The 25,050-nt window shown below is 42.1% G+C and overlaps 1 protein-coding gene and 1 pseudogene across 10 annotated transcripts in view; one reads left to right on the top strand and one right to left on the bottom strand.

Annotated features, from left to right (window-relative positions):
- Positions 1–25,050, top strand: part of Ryr3 (ryanodine receptor 3) — a 598,743-nt gene that overhangs the window by 410,783 nt on the left and 162,910 nt on the right. For all 10 annotated transcript variants that reach the window (XM_045155998.1, XM_045155993.1, XM_045155990.1 and 7 more), the window contains 4 exons: positions 17,235–17,415; positions 19,301–19,409; positions 21,084–21,204; positions 21,702–21,871. In XM_045155998.1, coding sequence (XP_045011933.1) covers positions 17,235–17,415; positions 19,301–19,409; positions 21,084–21,204; positions 21,702–21,871 — 581 coding nt within the window. The remainder of the gene's footprint in view (positions 1–17,234; positions 17,416–19,300; positions 19,410–21,083; positions 21,205–21,701; positions 21,872–25,050) is intronic.
- On the bottom strand, positions 6,506–6,829 carry LOC105944854 (annotated as a pseudogene).

The raw sequence follows: 25,050 nt of genomic DNA, 5'->3' as shown, positions 1-25,050 counted from the left end.
TCTTCTGCAATTTCTCGCTTGAGTGCTTTATAGTTTTCATTGTAGCGATCCTTTAGTTCCTTGGTTAGGTTTATGCCAAGGTGCTTTATTTTCTTTGATGTAATTGTGAATGGGAATGATTCTCTGATTTCATCTTCTCTATGTTTGTTGTTAGCATATAGGAATGCTACTGATTTCTGTGTATTTATTTTGTATCCTGCTACATGGCTGTATGTGTTTATCAGCTCTAACAGTTTTCTGGTAGGGTCCTTTATATATAGAATCATGTCATCTGCAAATAATGATAACTTGATTTCTTCCTTTCCAATTTGTATCCCTTTTATGTGCATCTCTTGCCTTATTGCTATGGCTAAGACTTCCAGTACTATATTAAATAAAAGTGGGGACAGTGGACACCCTTGTCTTGTTCCTGATTTTAGTGGAAAAGCTTCCAGTTTTTCCCCATTTAGTAATATGTTGGCTGTAGGCTTGTCATAAATAGCCTTTATTATATTCGAGATATGTTCCTTCTATTCCCAGTCTCTCTAGGACTTTTATCATGAAGGGATACTGGATTTGTCAAACACTTTCTCTGTATCTAATGAGATGATCATATGATTACTGTCCTTCATTCCATCTATATAATGCATTATATTTATCAATTTGCATATGTTGAACCATCCCTGCATCTCTGAGATAAAGCCTACTTGGTCAGGGTGAATGATCTTTCTGATATATTCTTGTATTCTGTTTGCCAATATTTTGTTGAGAATTTTTGTATCTATGTTCATGAGGTTGATTGGTCTGTAATTTTCTTTTTTTCTTTTCTTTTCTTTTTTTTTTTTTTTTGTTCTATCTTTACCTGGTTTTGGTATCAGGGTGATGCTGGCTTCATAGAAGGAATGTGGCCAAATTCCTTCTTTTTCTATTTTATGGAAAGGCTTAAGAAGCAATGGTATTAGTTCTTCCCTGAAGGTCTGGTAAAATTCAGTAGTGAATCCATCTTGGCCTGGGTTTTTATTAGTTGGGAGATTTTTGATAACTGTTTGTATCTCCATGCTTGTTATAGGTCTATTTAAGTGATTAATATCATCTTGATTTAATTTAGGAAGGTCATATAAATCAAGGAAATCATCCATTTCTTTCAGATTTTCATACTTTGTAGAGTATATGCTTTTATAGTATGTCCCTATGATTTTTTTTAATTTCTCTGGCATCTGTTGTGATATTACCTTTTTCATCTCTAATTTTATTAATTTGTGCCTCTTCTCTTTCTTTTGGTCAGATTTGCTAAGGGTTTATCAATCTTGTTTATACTTTCAAAGAACCAACTCTTTGTTTCATTGATTCTTTGAATTGTTTTTGTTGTTGTTTCTATTTCATTAATTTCTGCCCTAATCTTTATTATTTCTTCCCATCTACTGAGTTTTGGTTTGCCTTGTTCTTGCTGTCAGGACTTTTATTCCAGCAACAAGAAGTTAACTGCAACAGAAAATTGGTACCAGATGTGGAGTCATTACTGCTAGAAATATGATTATGTGGCTTTTGATCTTTTGGAAATATTGTTGAAGTGATGTGGAAAGATTTGAAACTTTGGACTAAAGAAGCCTTGCAGTGCTGTAAACAGTTTGATGGGCTGTTCGTGTCAGTGTTGAAAAATGCAAGTGCAGAAGAACTACACATTGTGGAGATTTCAAAAGGGCAAAAAGACTTTTCCAGGACTAGGCTAGGGGCAGTTTGACAGGCTGGCTGTTCTGTCAGTGTCCTGAGAACTTGAGCAAAGTTGAATTTAAAAGTAATGGAGGGGTGGGAGAGATACCTTAGTGGTTGAAGCTCTCTCCTGCAAAGCCTAAGAACTACTGCTGGAGTCCTGGATCCCAGCTCTAGCCAGACACAACAGCGATGCAAGTGTGCAATGTCATGCATGCCCACAAGGGGGCAACGTGTCTGCATTTCGTTGCAGCAGCTGAAAGGCCCTGGCGCAATCATTTCTCTCTCTCTCCCTCCCTCTCTCTCTCCCTCCCTCCCCCCTCCTCTCTCTCTTGTCTCTCATTCAAAATAATAATGGAGGTCTGGAGAGATTGTTCAGTACTTAAGGCACTTGCCTGCAATGCCTACTGATGGAGGTTCAATTCCCCAGTACCCACATAAAGTCTGATGCACAAAGTGGTGCAAGCATCTCGAGTTTTGAAGCCCTGGCACATCCATTCATTCTCATTTATGTTCTCGTTCTCTCTCTCTCTCTCAATCTCTCACTCCCCCACCCTTGAAAAAGAATTTAAAAAAAAAAATCAGAGGTAACAGACTGTTGTCTTTGGTGGAGAAAGATGAGCAGGTTTTGATCCCAGGCACAGAGATTGCTTCAGTTATAATTGTTTAAAAGATCACTATTGAGATTGGGCCAGGGGCTCTGCCTTAGGATAGTAGAAGGAATGCTGGTTTCTTTTGAAAGGAAGTGGCCTGAAGGAAAATACTGAAGAAATTTATGATTCTTCAAAGTTGGCTTTATTTTCCCTCTGGTTTACCAAATTTGGTAGCCCGCCTGGTATTGATTTGGGAAGTAATAACAAATGCAGGAAAGAGAGGGTCATTGGATTTGAAACCCTTTTTTGGAGATGGCCCCTAGATAATGTGGAACAGGGTCATCACAGTCCCTGCATGGAGGCCATGAGGGGCAGTGGCATACAGCCATGAGGATAAACTGTGATGGGTGGTTTGAATGTGAATACATGTCCCCCACAGATGCAGGTGTTTTATTAAGCTTGTAACTTAAGTCTTCAGTTGCCTGGCTAGAGGAGATGTCACTGGAGGCAGATGCTGGGGTCTAGCCCAAAGGTGTGTTTGGGAGCAGGTCTGATTTCAGCCGCAGGTGTAAGAGGGCAGTCTGAGCGCTGGCAGGGCTCATGCTGTGTGCTGCTGTTGACTGTGCTGCTTTCTGGTGTTTGCTGGCTGTGGGGGGTGTGTGTGTGTGTGTGTGTGTGTGTGTGTGTGTGTGTGTGTGTGTGTGTTTGTTTTTGGCTTTTGGTTTTCAGTTTTCTTTTTTTCCTTATTGGATTTATGAAAGGGAGCCAGCTTCTTCTGCTGTTGATGTAACTTCCCAGGTACCTGTCATCTTGACATAAATCCCTTCCTCCCAGTAACTGTGCCTAGTTGAATATTTGTCCCTACAAGTGGAACTGACTACAACACATGGATTGCAGTAGAGACCCAATTTTGGAGATGCCAGGACCATAGAACAACTCCCAAGAAAACTGCTTACTCTGGGTTGGGTAGATCTGTCCAAAAGAAAGCAGTACAAACTGGAGGAGTGGAATTTGGAGTCCAGAGATTTAGTCACAGGCACTAGATGCTGCACAGGTTGCTATACAGTTTGAGGTTTGCCCTACTTGCTTATTTTCTTTCATGGGTCCAGATTTTCCGTGCTATGTGTGGTGGTTTGATTCAGGTGTCCCCTATAAACTTAGGTGCTCTGAATGCCAGGTTCCCAGCTGATGGAGACTTGGGAATTAACACCTCCTGGAGGCAGTGCACTGTTGGAAGCAGGCTTATAGCCAGCTTCTTCTTGCCAGTGTTTGGCACGCTCTCCTGTTGCTATTGCCCATCTGAGGTTGGCCAGGAAGTGTTGTCCACCCTTGGCTCATGTCATCATTTTTTACTGCCATCATGGAGCTTCCCCTCAAGTCTGTAAGCCAAGATTCACCCTTTTTCCCCACAAGCTGCTCTCAATCAGGTGTTTTCTGCCAGCAGTGTGAACCTGACTACAACTCTAAGTCTTCTTTTTACAGTGGTAGGGTTTACTCTGGCCTATTATGTGCTGGAAGTATGTGACTTATGTTTTTATTTTTCAGGGTCATAGTTAAGAGATTATCTCAGATGAGACTTTGGATTTGGGATTTTTGTATGATGTTGGTATTGGTAAAGACAATTAAGCATTTAAAATTGAGACTGGGGCTAGAGGGATGGCTTAGCAGTTAAGGTGTTTGCCTGCAAAGCAAAGGACCTCAGTTTGATTCCCCAGGACCCACGTAATCCAGATGCACAAGGTGGTACATGCGTCTGGAGATCTTTTGCAGTGTCTGATCTCTTTCTCTCTCTCTCTCTCTCTTCCCACTCCCTCCCTCCCTCTTTCCCTCTCTAATAAAAAAAAATTAAAAATTATTAAAACTGGGACTGAATGAATTTCACATCATGAAATAGTCATGATAGTATGAGGGCCAGGAGCAAAATGTTTTGATTTGAATTTGAAGTATTCCCCATAGCCTCATGTATTGTGAATGCTTAGACAGCTGGTGGCTCATTTTTCTCCATGTATTCACAGGTTCAAGAAGGATTTAATAACTGTTCTTATAATTGTTATGAAAGACTATGGATTTCTATTAGTTATTATTTTACTGGTGTGAAAAAGTGAGGGTTTTTTGGCTCAGTTTTAGGGCACAGACCCTCATGGCATGAAGGCATAGTGGCAGGGCATGAGATGGTCACTGCTCATCAACAGTCAAGAAGCAGAGAGAGACAAGTGCAGAGCTTATCATGCTTTATCCTTTCTTATTTAGTTCATGACTCTACCCTGTCAATGGTACTGCCCGCATTCAGGGTGTGGGTCTTCTCTTTTTATTTGAATCTTCTGAAAATACTCTTATAGAAACACTAAGAGATGTGTTTACAGTTAGAAAGATTTTTCTAAGAAGACCATAGTGTACTCCTCAGAGGGAACAGCTGGAAGGATCCAGGCTCACATTCAGGAAGACTCATGATCTCAAGTTCTTGTCCAAAGTTGATGTAAGCCATGGACTGAGTTGCTGCTGTGCCCTCACTTCTGTAGGGATGCTCTGGAGGTACAGACACTGGGACTGAATTGTTCAGCTCTGTGACCATGTGGTAAGTGAAGCCACAGGTGTTGACTGACTCAAAGGACCCTGATATAGCCATGCTGTATGAAGAAGCTTCTGCACACCCTGAACCTTGGGTTTTCTGCCTCGTGTGTCTCTTGGGCAGAGTGGAGGTGCTAAAAGCCAAGAAGACGCTGAGCCATCTTTTTTTTAAGGTGTTATTCTCTCTCTATTATTTTCTAATTAATTTATTTTTATTGACAACTTCCATAATTGTAGACAATAACCCAGAACAATTCCCTTCCTCCCCCCACTTTCCCCTTTGAAACTCCACTCTCTGGTTTTTCAATGTAGGGTCTCACTTTAGCCCAGGCTGACCTGGAATTCACTTTGTAGTCTCAGGGTGACCTCAAACTCACGGTGATCCTCCTACCTCTGCCTCCCAACTGCTGCGGTTAAAGGCAGGTGCTACCATGCCCAGCATAAACTCCAGATTTTTCATCACAAATCTACTCATTTTCACAACTGGATTAATCAGAGCTGGTCATAGAAAACAAGCCTCATGCGCTACTCAGTACCGACCTATCTTCTATCTACAGATTGATGAGAGTCAGTTCGAGAACTAGGCTGGCATAGATACACAGGTCAAGAAGTCCCAGTCTGCTCTCCTGCAAGTGGGAGAACCAGGAAATGGAAGTGTCAGCCTTGAGAACAAGGGCTAACGTGGTAAATGCTAGCAGAGTCTGAAAGCCTGAGGATCAGGGTCAGAAAACATTTGTTTTTAGGTCAAGCAGAGAATGAATTTATTCCATTCCAGTTTTCGCATTTGGATGATGCCACCCGCAGTGATGAGAGCTCCTGTTCTGCCAGCTGAAATGCTACTCTCAGACATACCCAGAACTGCCTCATTAGCTATGTGGGCACTCCTCACTTCACCCAAGTTTATGATAAAGCAGTTACAAAATAAACCACGAATTGGAAGAAGATATACCCAGATAAATAAGCACAGAGGAGTCTAGAACAAAGAAGTGCTAAGAAAAGGCCAAACTAACAATGAAAAGTAAACCATGGCTATGAATACACATTCATGGGCTAGGTGGCCTCCTTTCCATAGTGACCCAGGTGGTTCTAGTATCCCATGCCTCTGTCTTCACAAGGCTGATACAATGTCTCTGTAAGAGCATAAGGAAATACTCTCTAAGAAGAAAGCTCACAGCCGCTTGTACTTATAGAAATAAGCACAGTGCTCTGGGAAGCAAAGGCGCCTCCTGTGAAAAGCTGACAGAAACTAACTTTTGATCAATTCCATATTTTTGGAGCTAAACATCAATTTCATCTAGTAATTCACATCTAATAACCATGTTTTTCTTGAGATAGAAACTCACTGACTTGCTAAACACTTACTGTGACCAACTTTGGTAACATCAAGATACTTAGCAAGGTGAAATAAAAGGGAATCTATTACATATCTCTAAGCATTTATTCCAGTTTATAAAGTTTGATTTTCAATGAAAATGAATTGTCGTATCTAATCTCCTTAACACCAAGTTCCACAGTACCCAGCAATGTCCTTTTAGTATGGAATTTAATAATTAGAGCTACTATTTAAAACATTCATTTTCAATATGGAAGTACAGAAAAAAATTTCTAGGACTTTTGCTAGAATTATAAAGTTAAAAGTGTAAGACTTTCTCATCCTAGAAAATTCGTTGCTTCTGAGTTGGTGCATCACAATATGGCACATTTTCAATAAGAAGATCTTTCCTAGGAACCAATGTCAGCGTACTGTGGTCGGTGTGAAGACCTTGTACAACACGAGTTCAGAGCAGCAGCTCACCACCACAACCTGTTTTCATGAGCTCTTCTATTTTCTGAGGAGCAGTCTCACTTTTATTACTTTTGAATTCTTCATTTATCTTTACTCTGGCTGCTTCTAATGCTCTGGTATCATCTTTAAAACCTCGTTGTCTTGTCCTGTGCAGTGATTTGAAGAGCTTTAATACCTTCACCGCCTGCTCCATGGCTCTCCTGAGTCATCTTTTGAAAGCTATTTTAGCTGTCATGGCATCAGTTCAGTACCTCTGAAGGAAAAATACCTCGATTGGGTTTATCAAAGGGCTGGCTACCAAAAGACAGCTGTTTTTAAACAGGAAAGCTGTCCATTTCCAGCTGATTTTTTTAAGGAAAATAGTGTTGTTTGAAAAAGAGCAAGAGAAGTGGAAAGATGACTTAGCAGTTAAGGTGCTAAGATCTATTGGTGAGCCAAGAAAATGTTGCAGGGACAGTCAGCAAGGCTATTTGCAGCTAAACATGCTATGCATCAGGCCAGCAACTAGTGAAGAGTGTGACTGGCTCTCTGAAACTGTATTACAAGCCTTCTGGGCAGATTCCTATTAAAATCAGAAAGACTAACCGGGCATGGTGGCACATGTCTGTAATCCCAGCACTCGGGAGGCATAGGTAGGAGGATCTCTGTGAGTTTGAGGCCACCCTGAGACTCCATAGTGAATTCCAGGTCAGCCTGGGCTAGAGTGGGACCCTACTTTGAAAAACAAACACAATAATAATAATAAAATAGAATCAGGAAGGCTGATCAGTAGACTGTTCAGAAGTGTTAGTCAATATCACTGTTTGATTTTGAGGCATACTGGCATTTGGGGTTAGTGGGTTGATCCTTAGTTCCAGGAAAGAGAACTACCTGTTGAATGGCTGTTTGTTGAAACTGAAATACACAGAAATTGTACAGCTGAAATTGCTTTATCCCTAATACCAAAAAGGGTCAAGCCTACACAACTTCTTATCTAGACTTCATATGATGGAACCAATTAAAATGAAAAAGAAAGTATGTTTTTGTTTGTTCCCTCCTTATTGTAAAAATGTGCATGATACACACTTGAAATATACAGGAAATAGGATAGTGTGGAGAAGAAAATGAAAACCCACTGGAATCCAGCCAAAGTTGAACTAAGTAGTTTGATTTCCTTTATTAGAATTGCATTTATGCTTTTAGATCTTTCATTAATTAAGAAATATGACTGTTTATCACATACAAGAAAGAAGGGGTAGTAATTGGAAAGACATGTTTTAAGAGAGCTGGTTTGAGGAACAAAGGACATGTTAGGTGTTGGGGGGAAAGTTGTTCCTTAAGAATGTTAAGATGGTATAAAAAATGTATTTATCTCCTGGGCTTGAGAGATGGCTGAGTGGTTAATGTGCTTGTCTGCAAAGCCAAAGGACCCAGGTTTGATCCTTAGTACCCACATAGGCTGGGCATATAAAGTGGCACATGCAGCTGGAGTTCATTTGCAGTGGCTGGAGAGCCTGGCATACCTACTCTTTCTCTCAAATAATAAATAAATATAAATAAAATGTCTAAAAATGTATTTACCTCACAGATTGATAAGCAGAGAGGTGAGGCCTCAAGGAGGCTCAGCAACCACAGGGAAGGATGCGGAGTGGCGCAGCACCTCCGCGGGGCACGGAGGGCGACCTGCAAGAGAGCATCTTTTAGGAGCAGGGGAGGGGGTTGTCTGAGTGACGGTCTTTCACTCTTGGGTATGAGGTATTGAAAATAGGGACTTGTGGTGCTAGCCAAAGTGCTCTACCACTGAGATGTATTCCTATATTTTTATATTTTTATTTTGAGATGAGGTATTACTTAGTCCCTCTGGCTGATCTTGAGCTCACTCTGGACTAGGCAAGCCTTGCACTTTCAGTCCTCCTTACCTCGACTGTTCAATGGCTGACATGACAGGCCTAAAGCACCAGGCCTGGCTTTGACTTAGCATTTTGATGTTACTGTGAGAAGTACTCACTCAAATTTTATTTACTATTAAACTTTAATTAATATTACATTATTAAAACATTTAACAAATTCATTTTAACTTTGTTTTGGTTTTTTTGTTTGCTTGTTTTGTTTTTGTAGAGCTTGATTGGGCCCAGGGCATTGGGCATGCTAGGCAAACGTTGAACCACTGAGCTATTTCCCCTAGTCCTCACTTAATGGATTCATACCATTCCATTGTACAGATGAGCCATGACTTACTTTACTAATCCCTTATGGCTAGGCCCTGTCATTTTTAAAAAAAATCATTTATTTATTTGCAAGCAGTGAAAGAGAGAGCTAGGAGATAGAGAGAGATAATGGGCATGCCAGGGCCTCCAGCCACAGCAAACAAACTCCAGATGCATGTTCCCCTTGTGCATCTGGCTTATGTGGGTCCTGGGGAATCAAACCTGGGTCCTTTGGCTTCATAGGCAAACACCTTAATTGCTAAGTCATCTCTCTAGCCTGGTCCTATAATTTTTAATGTTTATAAATGATATTCATAAAAGGGTCTTGATAATCCTTGGTCACATCCATGGTTATATCCTTGGGAAGTAACATTTGACAGTGGAGTTATAGAAACACAATGTAATGTAGAAAATATTGATATATTTTGGCAATTTGCTCTTTCCATGTAGTATATGAAAGTGACAACATCTTTGCATTCACTGAACATCACATTTTTATGTATACCATTTTAAAAGTGAAATATTATACCTTTTTCTTACTAATTTACAAATTTATAAAAGCATCTTAAGAATAAAAATACTGGGCTGGAGAGATGGCTTAGTGGTTAAGCGCTTGCCTGAGAAGCCTAAGGACCCCGGTTCGAGGCTCGATTCTCCAGGACCCACGTTAGCCAGATGCACAAGGGGGCGCACATATCTGGAGTTCGTTTGCAGCAGCTGGAGGCCCTGGCACTCCCATTCTATCTCTCTGTCTGTCTCCTATATCTCTCTTCTTGCAAATAAGTAAATAAATATTTTAAAAAGAATAAAATATATGTTTCTATGGTGATTCTAAATGTAACCACATGGACCATAGACGTGAAGGTTGTTATGTCACATGCTGGTTAGGACTATTCTGGTCAGAGTTGAAAGACCTGAATATGGTGAGAACTATGGACTGTGAGGTTTGGCTTAAGAGGGTGAGAAAGAGCTTTGCTTGGACTGGGCTAGAGGAAGTTTGTGTGAGAAGCTTGCTATTATGCCCATGTCCTGAGAAGTTGTGCAGGGTTGAACTGCATAGAACTTCTGCCTATTCAGCTGCAATTGAGAGATTATAACCTTTCAGATTGGGTTAGCTGACCTGTACTGGGGCAATAGGAAGAATGCAGACTCTTTTGAAGGGGCCTGAGTTCTCAAGGAGTGTCCTGTTCATCAAAGTCTGCTTTATTCCACCCCCCTGAAATAATAAATTGGCACCCTACCTGGTATTGTAGAGAATAAGCAATCCAGGAAAGAGTGGGTCATTGAGTTTACAACACAGTCTTGTGTTTTGGAAATGGCCATGGGCAATGTGAAGCAGGTTTGCTAGATGCCTGCATGGAGACCCCATGGAGCCATGAGGATGAATCGTGGATTGCAGGGAGACCCAGTGGAGATGTTGGGACCACATGATGGCTACCAAGGAGAGCTGCTGGCCCTAGATGAAGTTTTTCGGACTGTGAGTAGCCTAGCTGGAGGGGCAGAATTGGAATGCCAGAGACTTGTTGCTGGTTAGAATTATTGGACTTGGAGATTTGTCACTGACTAGAGTTGTTAGATTTGAAGCTACAGAGTTTGATGTTGGCCCTGGTTGTTTTAAATCTTGTATTGGCTGAATATTTCTTTGTTATGTCCAATGCCATCTTTTGCAGTGTGCCATTATGGGGTTTTTTGTGGATTTTTTTTTTTTTTTTGTATTATGGCTCAGTTAAAAGATCTGGGACTATGGGGAGGTTTGGACATCATTGGGATTGATAAAAACTATGGGGACTTTTAAAGTTGAACTGAATGCATTGTATTTTACATTATGGATGGATATCAGTTTATGAGGGCCAGGGGCAGAATGTGGTGGTTTGATTCAGGTGTCTTCCATAAACTTAAATGTTCTGAATTCTACATTCCCAGCTGATGGAGATTTGGGAAATAACACATTCTGGAGGCAGTGTACTGTTGGGGGTAGGCTTATGGGTGTTAAAGCCAATTTCCCCATGCCAGTTTTTGGCATAATCTCCTGTTGTTATTGTTTACCTTTTGTTGGTCAGGGGTGATGTCCACCCTCTGCTCATGCCATCATTTTTCCTGCCATCATGGAGCTTCCCCCTTGAGCCTGTAAGCTAAAATAAACCTCTTTTTTCCATAAACTGCTCCAGGTTGGGTGATTTCTACCAGCAATACAAACCTGACTGCAACAACACATAATACAAAAAAGATTCCTCAGGTCAGGAAGCCAATGCCAGCACACCAAACTCAGAAAAGGAATAAAAATGGTTGTGATGTATGCTGTTATCCTGTATAGCTGTGACCCGAATACCTGACAAATAATTTATGGGCTGGGAACAAAGAGGGAGGAGGGACATTAACCAAGAAGTAGGTTTTAAGTCCTAGCCATCACCCCGCTTGTGATTCTCTGCTAAGGAAACAAGGATATTTCTAGACTCATTTATGCTGAGCCTTTGGTATTATCTCTTACTACACTAGTGCTGGACTGAGGAATCTCTTCCTTTCCTGGTGATTAACTAAAATCTGAAGAAATGATACTTTTGAGTACCTGGGACATTTCAGATGCTAGCAAGACCCTGAGCACATAGGGTTAGACAATTCAGATATGGCCCTGTTCTTATAGAATGGACAGGCTAGGGAGAAAAGCAGACGCAAAGAATATACAAGGATTTAAGAAGACTAGGCTGCTGGGGCTCTCATGCTTTAAAATGCCCCTAAAGGAGTCCTTGGGATTACTTAGGTGGAGGGTTTAATGACACATTCCAGTTAATGGAACCTTAAAACAGAAAGTGCAGTTCAAACACAAAGTGAAAAAAGTGAAGGGCTGAAGATGAAATCATGTGCACGTCTATTAATTCTTCCTGTATATGTCTGTTTGCCAATGTAAAATGAAGAGACTAGTTTCCTCTTCCATCCAAGTGCTCAGAACTGTTGGAAATAAGGTAGACAAGAACACAGCACTGAGAACCTTTAAAGAAAGGCACTCTGGATGTTCATGTGATTAAGCTACTTACTCATTTGGCCACTCAAGCAAAAACATCATTTTGTAAGCCCTTGGGCAAAACTAGCTTACCTCAAAACACTCTTGCTTGAAAAAGGCCCTCAAAGTCAGTAGTCAGCTTCTCTAGAGGAGGTTCAGTTGGCAGTCAAGTTAGCTGAGCTATGGGTAATTAGGCCAAGAATGTCCTCACACTTCTGTCCCTACTACCTTATGAAGCCTGAGAAAATTCTTTTCCTTGGTCCCCTCTCTAATTAGCAGTCATGGCTGTGCACTGGTTTCTTTCTCTTGTGTGGTATGCTCCACGTCCCCCACATATGTTCAATTTCAAATAACCAAGGAACAGCTTCCTGGGTCAGTCGTGGGAGTCAACCTAATTAGCTGAGTCTTGAAGACATGAGACTCAAGTAAAACAAGGATAATTGGGTAAATGAATTTCAATAGCAGTCTCAATATATAACTGTTTGTCTAATTTCTGCACTTCTGCTGTGGGCGGTTCTGTATCCCATCAAGCTCTGTGGTGCTAACTGCTGTGGGAAGAGCCAAGCTGAATGCAGCTGGAACTGAAAGAATCAGAGAACAGAGCTAGAACAAGCTTGATTATCATTGTTAGGGTTTCATCCTTTTTTTTTTTTTTTTTAAGTAGGGTCTCACTATAGCTCAGGTTGGCCTCAAACCCACAGCAACCCTCCTACCTCTGCCATCCCCTCCTGAGTGCTGGGATTAAAGGCATGCACCACCATAACCAGCTTCATCCATTTTTGACAAAGACCAAATGTACAAACTTCCTGAGGTACTTGTGATTTGAATGCAAATGTCCCATAGCCTCAGGTGTTTGTGATTAAGCTTCCTACTTAGTCCCCAGCTGGTGGAGGACCTGAGAGACAGACTCCTCCAGGAGGAGGAAGTCACAGGCGATGAACCTGGGGGCGAGGAGTCCAGCCGTCCAGCCCTGCTGTGTGTTCAGAGCTAACACACTCACTATTCTCTCTGCTGTGGATGTATAACGTTGTGAGTCATTTGCTTTTCTCCATTATGATCAAGCTTTCTATCAAATCTGTAAGCCTAAAAGAAACACTGTCCTCCCATAAGCTGATTCTGGTTAGATGTTTTGTCCCAGCAATGAGAATCTAAAACTGCTACAGTACTATAGGCTAGAAATATTTGAAAGTAGTGAGCTGTGAATTGCATCTATGTCTAAACTATGTTTGTTTTAGAATGTGTTTATTTTCTCCTTGTACGTTTAGTTAAAGTGTCTTTCCTTGGGTAAACTATATCAGGGAATATATTAGGTATATTAGGTACAAATGCTGTGTTATTCTCTTAGATGTGCATTGGATGACATTTGAAGAAAAGGTTTTTGTTTGTTTAGGCACACATGTGTGTGGGTGCAGGGGCACACATGCACACTGCACATGTAGAGGTCAAAGGATGACCTTGGCGACTGTTCTCATCTTCTACTTTGTTTGAGGCAGTCTCTCATTGTTCATTACTTGGGTTCACCAGGCTAGCTGGCCCACAAGTTTCCAGTGATTTTCCTGTCTCCCTCTCCCATCTCATCATAGGCATGTGGGATTATAAATGTTTGTGCTACTTCAGTGGCTTTACATGGATTCTGTGGAATCTGAAGTCAGGTACTCACACACCTATGGCAAGTACTTTATCCACTGAGCCATCGTCTCAGCTGAAGCAGTTACCTTTGAAGTTCTCATTGCTAGGACAAAACACCTGACTAGAAACCACTTATGAGAAAAAAAGGGTTTCTTTCAGCTTATTGTCTGGAGAGGAAGTTCCAGTGTGGCAGGGAAAGCAGGCAGAGCATAGGCTGAGTATTATATCTTGCCATAGTGGCTTGGAGGTAACAGGCAACAATGAGCTGGCCAGTGAACACCCAGTAGGGCTAGACTAATAAGCCTCAAGGTCTGCCCCCAGTGGCACACTTCCTCCAGCAAGGTTCCATTTCTCAAAGGCTCTACCAGCTGGGATTGCATATGAGGCTTAATCACAAACATATGAGGCCATGGGTAACATTTTACATTCAGATCACAATACCATACCAACTTTGTTAGTTCATTTGGGTTTCTTTTATATTATCTTCTTTTATCCTCCCCATCCTAATTCCATTGGGCACCCTTCTCCTTCCAATTAGTCCTTCTATGATGGACTCAGAATTGTACAGGTATTTTGGGAGTAACAACAGCCACTATGAGCTCCTTAACATACCATTCAGTTCATGCCCTGATGACAGTGCCCCAAAATACTCCTTCCTATTCTATGGCTCTTACATTCTTTCTTCTTCCTCTTCCACAGCATTCCTTGAGCCTTGGAAGGTATGACAGAGATGTCTCTTTCAGTGTGGAACTTTGAACAACCCTTAATTTCAGCTTTGTTAAATTTTGAGTCCTCTCAGTGTCTATCACCATCTCCATAGAGAAGCTTCACTGGCTAGTAGCAAGAGCGGCACTCATATTCTTTCTGCCACCTCCTCTGCAGTGTTTCCTGAGCCCTGCCAGGGGTGGTAAAGCAGTTCTAAGCAGTGGCTCTCTCTTCTCCTTATCACCTTGATTAACCTTGGGTTTCACTAGTGTTCCTAGTCACCATCTATAGAGAGAAGCTTCTCTAACTAAAAGGGGAGAACAGCATGAATCAGTGATCATAAACATATACATTTAGAAGGAAATTTGAGGCATTCAGCATATCTATTTAGCCAAAGATTAGTGGTAGCTTCCTTTTAAAGTCTGTGGCCTTCCAGTAGGCTTTTAATTCATTTGGATTTAAAGTCCCATGATAAGCCTGACAGAGTGGCACATGCCTTTAATTGCAGCACTCAGGAGGCAGAGGTAGGAGGTTCACTGTGAGTTCAAGGCCAGCCCAAACTACATAGTGAATTCTAGGTCAGCCTGGGCTAGTGTGAGACCCTACACTGAAAACAAAAAGTCTTAAATGTCCCAAGCTAAGCATGGTGGCACATGCCTTTAATCCCAGCACTCAGGCAGCAGAGGTAGGAGGATCGCCTTACGTTCGAGGCCACCCTGAGACTACATAGTGAATTCCAGGTCAGCCTGGGCTAGAGCAAAACACTACCTCATTAAAACCAACAATAAATAAATGAAAAGTCCCACTATGCATCCCAGGCTGACCTTGATCTTGTGATCCTCTTGGCTCAGCTTCATAGTGCTGAAATTACAGGTATCCACTGACATGCCCAGTTCCTGGGGGACAAGAAACTTTACAACACTTTTAAATTTTTAGTCAAGTATTGAGCTATAGAATAGCGAATGAAGCCGGGCATGGTGGTGCATGCCTTTAATCCCAGAACTCGGGAGGCAGAGGTAGGAGGATAGCCTTGAGTTCAAGGCCATCCTGAGACTACATAGTGAATTCCAGGTCAGCCTGAGCTAGAGTGAGAGCCCTACCTTGAAAAACCAAAAAAAAAAAAAAAAGTTAGTGAATGAATACTGATAAGGCATTTGGTTTAATGGAAAATTGTGCCTCAAATTAAATAATTCTAAAACATAAAGTGGTACATTCCTCCTATCTTAATGTTGACCTACAATGCAGAAAGTTGAAGTAAAAGATATCAGCAAGCCAAGCTCTAGGGCAGAAGTACAGGTTTAAGGTTAACTGTCTTAGAGACATCAGGTGTGTTTGGCCACGAGTTTGTGTGAGAAATGAACTACTTCTACCTTATTCTGTTCTCAAATCACATGCTCTGTGGGAAGCCAGCTGCCATCTTATAAGAACGCTCAGAAAGCCCTACGAAGAGGTCAACATGGTAAGGAGTTAAGGCTGGAACCTACACTCCAACAAGCAACCAAGGCATCATGCCAACAGCCATAAAGTAACCTTAGAAACTGATCCCTCAAAGGAGCCTTCAAAACACTGCACCCCAGACAACCTGAGATTACAACCTCAAGCCAGGACCACCTAGCTTAGTCACTTCCAAACCCCTGACCTGTGGAAACTGAGTTAAATATTCATTTTTTAGACTACTAAGATTTGAGATATTTTTCCAAAGAGTAAATAATAGCATAGCCAATAGGTTCAGTACTTGAAAGTTTAAAAGCTGGGTAAAGTTGCTTGCCCTCCAGGAGCTGGGCATGTTAGTGGATACCTGTAATCCCAGCACTATGAGACCAAGTCAAAATATACTGTCATATAGTTAGTCCTCTAAGAAACATTTTTCTGATTTTGAAGAAAAGCTTTTCTTTTCTCGTATGTGTACATGGGTTTATATGTGTGGGTGCATGTGTGTGAGTAGGTGCATGTGTATGCATGTGTGTACAAGCCAGACAACAACCTCAAATGTTATCTTCAAGTACACTATCCCATCTCTTATTGGTTTGGAGATCACCAATGAAGTTAATCTGGCTGGCCAGCAAGCTCAAAGATTCTGCTTATCCCTGCCTCCCTAGCCCTGCGATTGAAGATATATGCTTTTATGTCCATCAGACATTCATATAAGTGCTGGGGATCAAATTCAAGTCCCCTTGTTTGTGAGGCAAGCACTTTACCAATTAAGCTATCTACTCAGCACACAAAGAAAAGTTTTTCTTTAGACTTTAGCTAATCAAAAAAGTCTTGCCTTTGCATCTTGGCTCAGGGATGAACTCTGCAGACATAAATTAGGATTTCAGCTGGGACAGAAGACATGATTTATAGATTATTCAAACAAGCTGTAAAGCTTTCTTTGAATACATATATTGGGCCTGAGAAGCAATGACCTTCCCTCCTTACATGTTCCAGGTCCTGCTTAAGCATGTGCTCAGGAAATGAAACCCTGTCATAGTTGTCTATGATTCATGCAAACAGAACATGGTACCCCAGCATTTACCTTCCCTTACTGTTCATAAAACAATAATGAAACTTTATCCAGCAGATTCTTCACATAGATTAAATAATTCAGAAATGTCCAGAAGTTCACCAATAAAATCTGTTCATTCTAGAATGTGTTAGCCTCTGTGAGTAACAGACCATCGCTTCCTTAGAGGTTAATGGAGGCATGCTAGCTTGAGTTATCATCTTACCTCAGAGGAAGAAGCAAATTGTTCCCTCTTCAGGGAGTTAGTGAAGATGGAAGGCTCTTTTGTTCACCAAATCACTTGTGAAAGAATCTGTCTTAGTAGATCTGAGTACCCAGCCACTGAAGTAATCTCAGTGGTGCAAATTCCTGAGCTGAAGAGTAAATTCTACTTCATACTGGTTGATCAGATAATAAACAGATCTTAGTTCTCACATACACAGAGGCTGTCCTCACTTATCAGAGCACCTTTCTTTCCTTGTAATCTTCAGACTGGGAGACAAGGTAAGAGAGATACTGTTCCTCCGACATGACAGCTGTGATTAACTTCCAGGGTTTCCTTTCCAGTGGGACCTTACGATTCTCTCTTCCTCAGGTGAAAGTGTAGAAGAAAACGCTAGCGTGGTGGTCAAGCTGCTCATCCGACGGCCCGAGTGCTTTGGCCCTGCTCTGCGGGGTGAGGGAGGAAATGGCTTGCTGGCAGCCATGCAGGGTGCCATTAAGATCTCAGAGAACCCTGCGCTCGACCTTCCCTCTCAGGGATACAAAACAGAAGTGTAAGTGCATGTAGGTGCCTTCTCATGTGGGTACATTTGGTGGGCTGCCAAATCTTGTCAGTTTATGGATAATTAGAGTAGTATCAATAACTTCCCCTGGTAGAAAAGCACAGAAACTTTATGGTTGTTAAAACACTTCAAATCATTTTTTCAGAACCATTACTGTTTTGAATTGTCCAGAGAGCCTAGAAATCAGTATCAACTTCTTTCCTTTGCTACTCCACTCAGTCCAGCTGGCAAACTGTCACTGTGGCAGACCCTTAGGCCTCCAGTGCTCCTGCCTACAAGGGGATACTGTGAGAAGTCAAAAGACCTTACCAAGCTAGGCATGGTGTGCATGCCTTTAATCACAGCACTTGGGAGGCAGAGGCAGGAGGATCACTGTGAGTTCTAGGCCATCTGGAGACTACATAGTAAATTCCTAGTCAGCCTAGGCTAGAGCAAGACCCACCTCAAAAAAAAGCGAAAGAAAGAAAGAAAGAAAGAAAGAAAGAAAGAAAGAAAGAAAGAAAGAAAGAACAAGACTTGACCAAGGCCAGTCATTGCTTGATTCTAACACATTTTCTTTGTATCTTGAACCACTCTGCCTCACCCAATAACTCACTTTGAAAGCAAAGAGTCAGGCTAAAGAGATTGCTTAGTGGTTAGTTAAGGTACAAAGCCTAAGGACCCAGGTTTGATTCCTAGTACTCACATAAGCCAGATACACAAGGTGGTGCATGTGTCTGGAGTTTGTTCACAATGGCTAGAGGCCCTGGTGGCCCATTCTCTCTCTCTATCTGCCATTCTCTCTCTCCCTCCCCCCACCCCTCTCTCTCTCTTTCCCCTCTCAAATAAATGAATAAAAATTTTAAAATTTGTTGAAAAGAAAATGGTCACTTCCTCTTCTGAAAGTATGACTACTTAGAAAAGTGTTTTGACGTGATTCCTTACAGACTGTGAAAATTTACCACACTGATCATTTTGACATTTAAAGGTTAAGGTTTTAAAAGGATGGACAGAAGGCGCAGTCAGTAATGTGCTTGCTGCACATACCTGAGCTTGAGCCCCCTCACCTGTAATAAAAACAAAACTGGACTCATCAGTGTGCACTTGTAATCCTAGCACTGAAAAAGCAGGAACAGGAGGGTCCCTGGGGCTTGCTGTCTAGCCAGTCTAGCTGTATCTGTGAGCTCTGGGTCCAGTGAGATATCTTGTCTCAAAAAGAGAGAGAGAGAGACAGAGAGAGAGAGAAAGTTAGAGAGCAATTTGAGAAAAATACCCAATTTGACCACTGGGCTCCACATATATGTACACACATTTGCACCTACACACACACACACACAATAAAGTTAAGGATTTAGTTGGTATATTGTATGATTGCCTTTACTCATGTCTGATAGTCAATTCCCTTTCTAGATTAGATTATGTGCCAGGGTCCACAAAATGAGTATAACCCAGCAAAGAAAACTTTCCAGGCAGTTGGCTTTTTAAATTTGACATCAGTTCTGATAGGTGACTTGGTAGACTTGAAAGAACCAAAAACATATGTTGTCCCTACTTTCTTGCATAATGTGAAAAAAATGGGAGCCACAGTTTATATATTGTTAGCCACCCAGCCAGGATGTTGACATAGCTCCTCTGATAGCTTGTCTAACTTGCTTTCTGTGTATATTCAAGGAGGAAGATGAATGAATGATAGTTAGTGTTTAAACTCAGACCTCAAAGTTCATGAGCTTCTAGCAGGTCTTCTGAGCTTCATGAATAAAACCATTTCATCAACTTTGGAAGAGAGAAGTTGCAAGGGAAAGATTGCTCATGAAGATGTAGTTCCCTCCATTAATCTATACATGTCTAAAACACAGCAGTCTCTAGCACACTTTTCTTATGTTGATTCTATCTGCAGCACAGAGGATGATGAAGAGGAAGAAGAGATCGTGCATATGGGCAATGCAATTATGTCATTTTATTCAGCTCTTATAGATCTGCTGGGCCGCTGTGCTCCTGAAATGCATGTAAGTGATGGTGCTCCAGCAGCTCTGCATGTGGCGGCTGCTTCTGTATCTGCCATTTGCTCACGAGCTTCTCTCCTCATCAAAGTCGCACCCTCCTCTAATGCCTGACTGGGAAGCTTTCCTGGAAGGAGGCCCATGCCAATCTTTATGCGTACAGTTTTTCTGTGGTACTAGTTGGGTATAACCTCTACACATATTGCTTCAAAGGCCTCCCAAAATTAGGTTTCATGAGCCTCAATTTAGTCAAGATGTGACCAAGCTGATTCTTGGTCATGGCCAGTGTGAGTGGCTGCATGAGCGTCATATGAATGCTCCATGAGGAAATCCTCTTTTCTTGCTGACCATAGCGTTGTGCATCAGAAAGGCAGGTCTCCCCCACAGTTGCTTCTCAGAGGAAGAGTTTTGTAGACAGACATACACACAAAGTTGATTCTATTTTATGTGACATTTCCTCAGACTTACAGTTTTGAACTTAATACTGTTCATTCCTTCCTTTTTAAGACTTGGTTTTACTTTCCATAAAACCTCACCTCAGCAGTGAGGAAATAATTGCTCTCCTTTCCTTATGAAATGAAAGCTGAAGTCTTGGTAAAGGAGGCAGATTGGGCTTTTTCAGATTGCATGCCCTCAGCTGCCTGTCTTTCCAATTCAGTTCCTTCAAGCACATAGTGGAAACTTGGAGGTAGCAGGGTGTTTGTTCTGAGGCCTGGGAGGAAGAGTGCCAGAGACTCCCCTGAAGTGCACACTCATATCCCAGCTCCTCTGACCACTGTGCATCACTCCTGGAAGCAAGCTACATAGCTACTTGTTCTCTGTAGGGCAGAATGGGATAGCTAAGCCATCAAAGTTTGCCTAAGGAAGGAATTCCTTTCTTATTGCCTGCCTCCAGGCCCCAATAGCTTCTGCTCCCTGTCTCTCACCTTCTCAGACCCCCCTCTCAGGCTCCTATGCTGTCAGCAGGAGAGGACATGAGATGCATCAGAATGGGCAGCCTGCCTTGTGCCCCAGGAAACAGAGATGGCAGCCAGGATGGGTGGATAAGATCCTCCTTTCCCTGGGCATCTTGTTCCAGCATGCATTGTCCCACCTGGGTGGGCCCAATCCTGAGCTCTTGACAATTCACTTCCCAGCAGAGGACCCACTGCCCCCTTCAGAAGCCCCAGGAGGATAAAGGAGGATGGGTGTGTACACCTATGTACATGCTGTTTGGTCCACTGGTGTCCGAGTGAATCAGGCTATCTATCCCTGGGAGAACCCTACTGGGACACATTTTCTGGGACATCCTCTGTATTCTTCTTGCTCAGCCCCACCATTCTTCAAATCCATAGGAAATTTAAATTCCATCATTCCTATATTTGCTAGAATTCTAAACTCTGGAATTATGGAAACATTATCAGCACCTTCCCATGTCCCCTACTAAGATCTAATTAATATTGCTAAAGTTGTCAACTTCAGTAGGAAATCATGTGTTTCTGTCAGAGTTGTTCCTTCAGTTATACCTCTTGTGGGAAATCAAGAGAAAATGTCTTTCCCTATGGCCAGAACTGCATATAGCAGGTAGGGGAGCCCAAAATGGGATCTCTGTCTCTAGAGTAATTTTTCTGCCAGAAACTAGGAGGTGGAGTGGAGTAAGTATGAGAGTTTCATGGATCTATTCTCTTTGTTATGTGACAGCTCATCCAGACAGGGAAAGGGGAAGCCATCCGGATCCGCTCCATCCTGCGCTCCCTGGTCCCCACAGAGGACCTGGTTGGGATTATCAGCATACCCCTGAAACTGCCGTCCCTGAATAAAGGTAGGGGAGCAACTGCTGCCTGCCTGCTCAGCAGGAGGACTCCACCCCAAGCAGTGCGGGCTGTTCAGGGAAAATGCCCTGCCCCTTATCCAGTGATGAGTTTTCTCTAGGCACCCACTGACTTCCCAGTGCCCACAGGAACACACAGACAGACCTTGCCATCCTGTGACCACTCTAACCTTCCGGAGGTTGATAGGAAAAACAAATGACGACCTTCACAATGGCTTACCTTCTCCCTTGACAGTGTGCCCTGGGCAGGTAAAACGTCTAGGGAACAGACACCTAAGTTATCTTTTGCCATGGTGCTAAAGGCATCATATCCAGGATTGTAAAAGAGTTCCCCCAGTGCCACATGTGGCATTTGATACTGCTCATCTTTTCCAAATGCTCCCAAAAGCGCCTGTTGTGGGTAGAACACACCGCAGGCAGACAAGGTTTGTGTTGGCTTTTGAAACTGCTCTGATAGTAAAAGGGAAATGATGTGTTCTGTCTTCCAGATGGGTCCATCAGCGAGCCAGATATGGCGGCCAACTTCTGCCCAGACCACAAGGCACCCATGGTGCTGTTCTTGGACCGTGTTTATGGCATTAAGGATCAAACCTTCCTGCTTCACTTGCTGGAGGTTGGGTTTTTGCCTGACTTAAGAGCTTCTGCCTCTCTAGATACAGTAAGTTGCTAAAAACAAGGTGGTAAAATTTCCCTCATTGTAAAATTAGTAATATTGAACTGAGAAGCAAATATTTCTATCTGCTTGGTAACTCTATTTTAATAACCTGCATTAAAACATAAGATAAGAGGGACATCAAGAAATGTAACATATCTTGGGCTGGAGAGATGGCTTAGCGGTTAAGCGCTTGCCTGTGAAGCCTAAGGACCCCGGTTCGAGGCTCGGTTCCCCAGGTCCCACGTTAGCCAGATGCACAAGGGGGCGCACGCATCTGGAGTTCGTTTGCAAAGGCTGGAAGCCCTGGCGCGCCATTCTCTCTCTCCCTCTATCTGTCCTTCTCTCTGTGTCTGTCGCACTCAAAAAAAGAAAGAAAGAAAGAAAGAAAGAAAGAAAGAAAGAAAGAAAGAAAGAAAGAAAGAAAGAAAGAAAGAAGGAAAGAAAGGTAACATAACTTATTGGGCCAAAAACTTGGCCTCAAACCTTCATTCTAGTGCTCTTAAATACAAAGGCTGTCAGTCTTAGCACTATTGCTTACGGCAGCCTCTGCTCTGTCGTCAAATGTTTCAAAGCGTTATTGGTCTCTACCCACTACAGACCACTAGTATGCCAGCTACCTACTGCCCAGCTACTACCCAAACCCATTACTGATATCAAATGTCCCCTGGAAGACAACATCACAGCCCTATGAGAACATTGACATATATGGAAAAGGCTGGCTGGAAACATTACAGGCTAGACATACTCTTCTAACTGGCACTTATTAATTTCAAATCTGACCACCAGGATGGGTAGTCTGCAGCCAGAGGCATACCAGAGGTCAAGAGCAAATGCTCACCTAGGAATTAATTCCACTATCAGGTAGGAGAAATGCCTCAGCAATTAAGTGCCTTTCCTGCACAGCATGGGGGTCTGAGGGGCTTGAGGCTACTTGACTTCAAATCTCCACATAAACAGCTGAGCACGACCACACACATGTGTAACTTCAGCCACGTCAGGGAGCAGAGACCAGAGGATCACTGGAGCTCATGAACACAAAGATCCAAATCAATAAAAGACTCTCCCAAAGGAAAAACAGGAAGGTGAGTGATCAAGGGGTACATCAGCCATTCTCCTCTGGCCTCTGCAGGCAAGTTCATAGGGCACCACATCAGCAAATACATGTGCACACATCACATACATGCAACACACTGACATCATACCACATCGTGCATGCACATGCAAAAAAGAAAAACTTTCAACATCAGTTGGCATCAAAGCAGGAAGCTCCTGATCATAAGATCATCGATGCCATTATCATATCCTGGGTCCTAGGGAGAAGAGAGGGGACAAGGTAGGTCAACTTAATTCTAAAACTATCTTACCAGTATAAGGTTATTTATACAGCTTGTCAAATGCTCCATCTAGTGTACAACAGGCAGAAGTGTGAGCTGTATGGTGAGTAGTCAGCAGCTACAGCCTCTATTCGGTTGGATTCCATTTGAATAAATTCCCTAGAAAAGAAAAGCCACACAGTCCATACTTGATGGAATCTCCATTCCAGGCATGAGATCTGTCTGTAGCATAAAGACAGGAAGTTAGGGGCCAAGAAGAGTTAGGGACATATGATTTTTTTAAAACTGCATCTACAGCTACTTTTATCTTTAACCTTTCTATAAATTCCTAGGCTTAAATTTTTATTTAACTTTTGGGACTTTTCCAAGTCTCCTAATGAAAGGATTTAATTGTTTTGTAGTTCAAATAAGCAGCAAATTCTATCCTAACATTTGGTATTTGGTCACATGATTGCCCAAGCACCATCTGTAACAACAACAAAAAAAGAGGTTTGAGGAGTGGGGAAATGGCTTAGTGCTTAAGGCATTTGTCTGTGAAGCCTAAGGACCCCAGTTCTATTCCCCAGGACCCACAAAAGCCAGATGCACAAGGGGGCGCATGCATCTGGAGTTCACTTGCAGTGGCTGGAGGCCTTGGCATGCCCATTCTCTCCTCTCTCTCTCTCTCTCTCTGCCTCTACCCCATCTTCTCTCAAATAAACAAATAAATTAAATTAAGGCATGAGCCACCATTCCTGGAGAACAAAAGAGGTTTTATATTTAGTTTCTCAATGCACAGACATTCTGCATTCTCACTTGAAGACTTTTAGGCCACTGGAACCAAAGCTCTTCCTCATCTCGACTCCATCTAGGAAAATAATAAATGTGAAAGAGAAGCTATTTCTTGCCAACATAATTATCAATATTTCTAAAAGACACACAAAATAACAAGTAGGAATGCCCAGAAATGTGCACAGTTTGAAGAAAACAGCATCTTTGAAGTCATAAGTTATAGAAAATGTGTTATATATATTAGCTGTGATAATCATAGGAAATAATGACAATATTTTCTCTTTGTGGATCTCAAGGTCTCTTTGAGGTGCTCCAGCTCTGAGATGGTAAATAATCATGCTGTGGCAAACTTAGTGTCACTAGATGGATCTTCCTTGGATTCAGATTGTACATCTAAATTAATGAATAGAATGTAGTGAGACTGTGCCAGAACTTTCGTGAAGGTCCTAGATTTCCATTTCCCATGCAGAGTCAGATGTCCTTTAGTGAGGTCAAGCCTCATGTCATTTATCAGGTTATAAACTGCTCACAGGACTTATAAACTAGTTAATGGGGGTCAGAACTCTACTTTCTCTTTGTGAAGCTTGTGAATCTGAGGAAATATATGGCTTATAACCACTTATTAATCATAAAGTCACAAGAGGTCAGTATATAAGGTCCCAGTGATATGAGAAACAAGAAATAAAACAGTAATAATAATTTAGTAGCCTGGAGACTGGAGTTTCAAGCATAAGGAATGTTGGGTTAAACTTGCCAGCATCTCACTTTAAAAATATTTATTTATTTATTTATTTATTTATGTAGAGAGAGAGAAGAGAAAGATAAAGAGAGAATGGGCACATCAGGGCTTCCGGCCACTGCAAATGAACTCCAGATGCACGTGCCACATTGTGCATCTGGTTTTACGTGGGTACTGGGGAATCGAACCCAGGTCGTTAGGCTTTGCAGACAAGTGTCTTAACCACTGAGCCATCTCTGCAGCCCCACATGTCATTTTAAAAAATGTTTAAAATTCTTTTCTTGGGCTGGAGAGATGGCTCAGTGGTTAAAGTGTTTACCTAGGAAGCCTAAGGACCC

This window comes from Jaculus jaculus, chromosome 8 (assembly GCF_020740685.1).
Source record: "Jaculus jaculus isolate mJacJac1 chromosome 8, mJacJac1.mat.Y.cur, whole genome shotgun sequence".
NCBI classification, from domain to species: Eukaryota; Metazoa; Chordata; class Mammalia; order Rodentia; family Dipodidae; genus Jaculus; species Jaculus jaculus.
The sequence above is the reverse complement of the archived record's forward strand: the minus strand, read 5'-3'. Positions and strand labels throughout refer to the sequence as shown.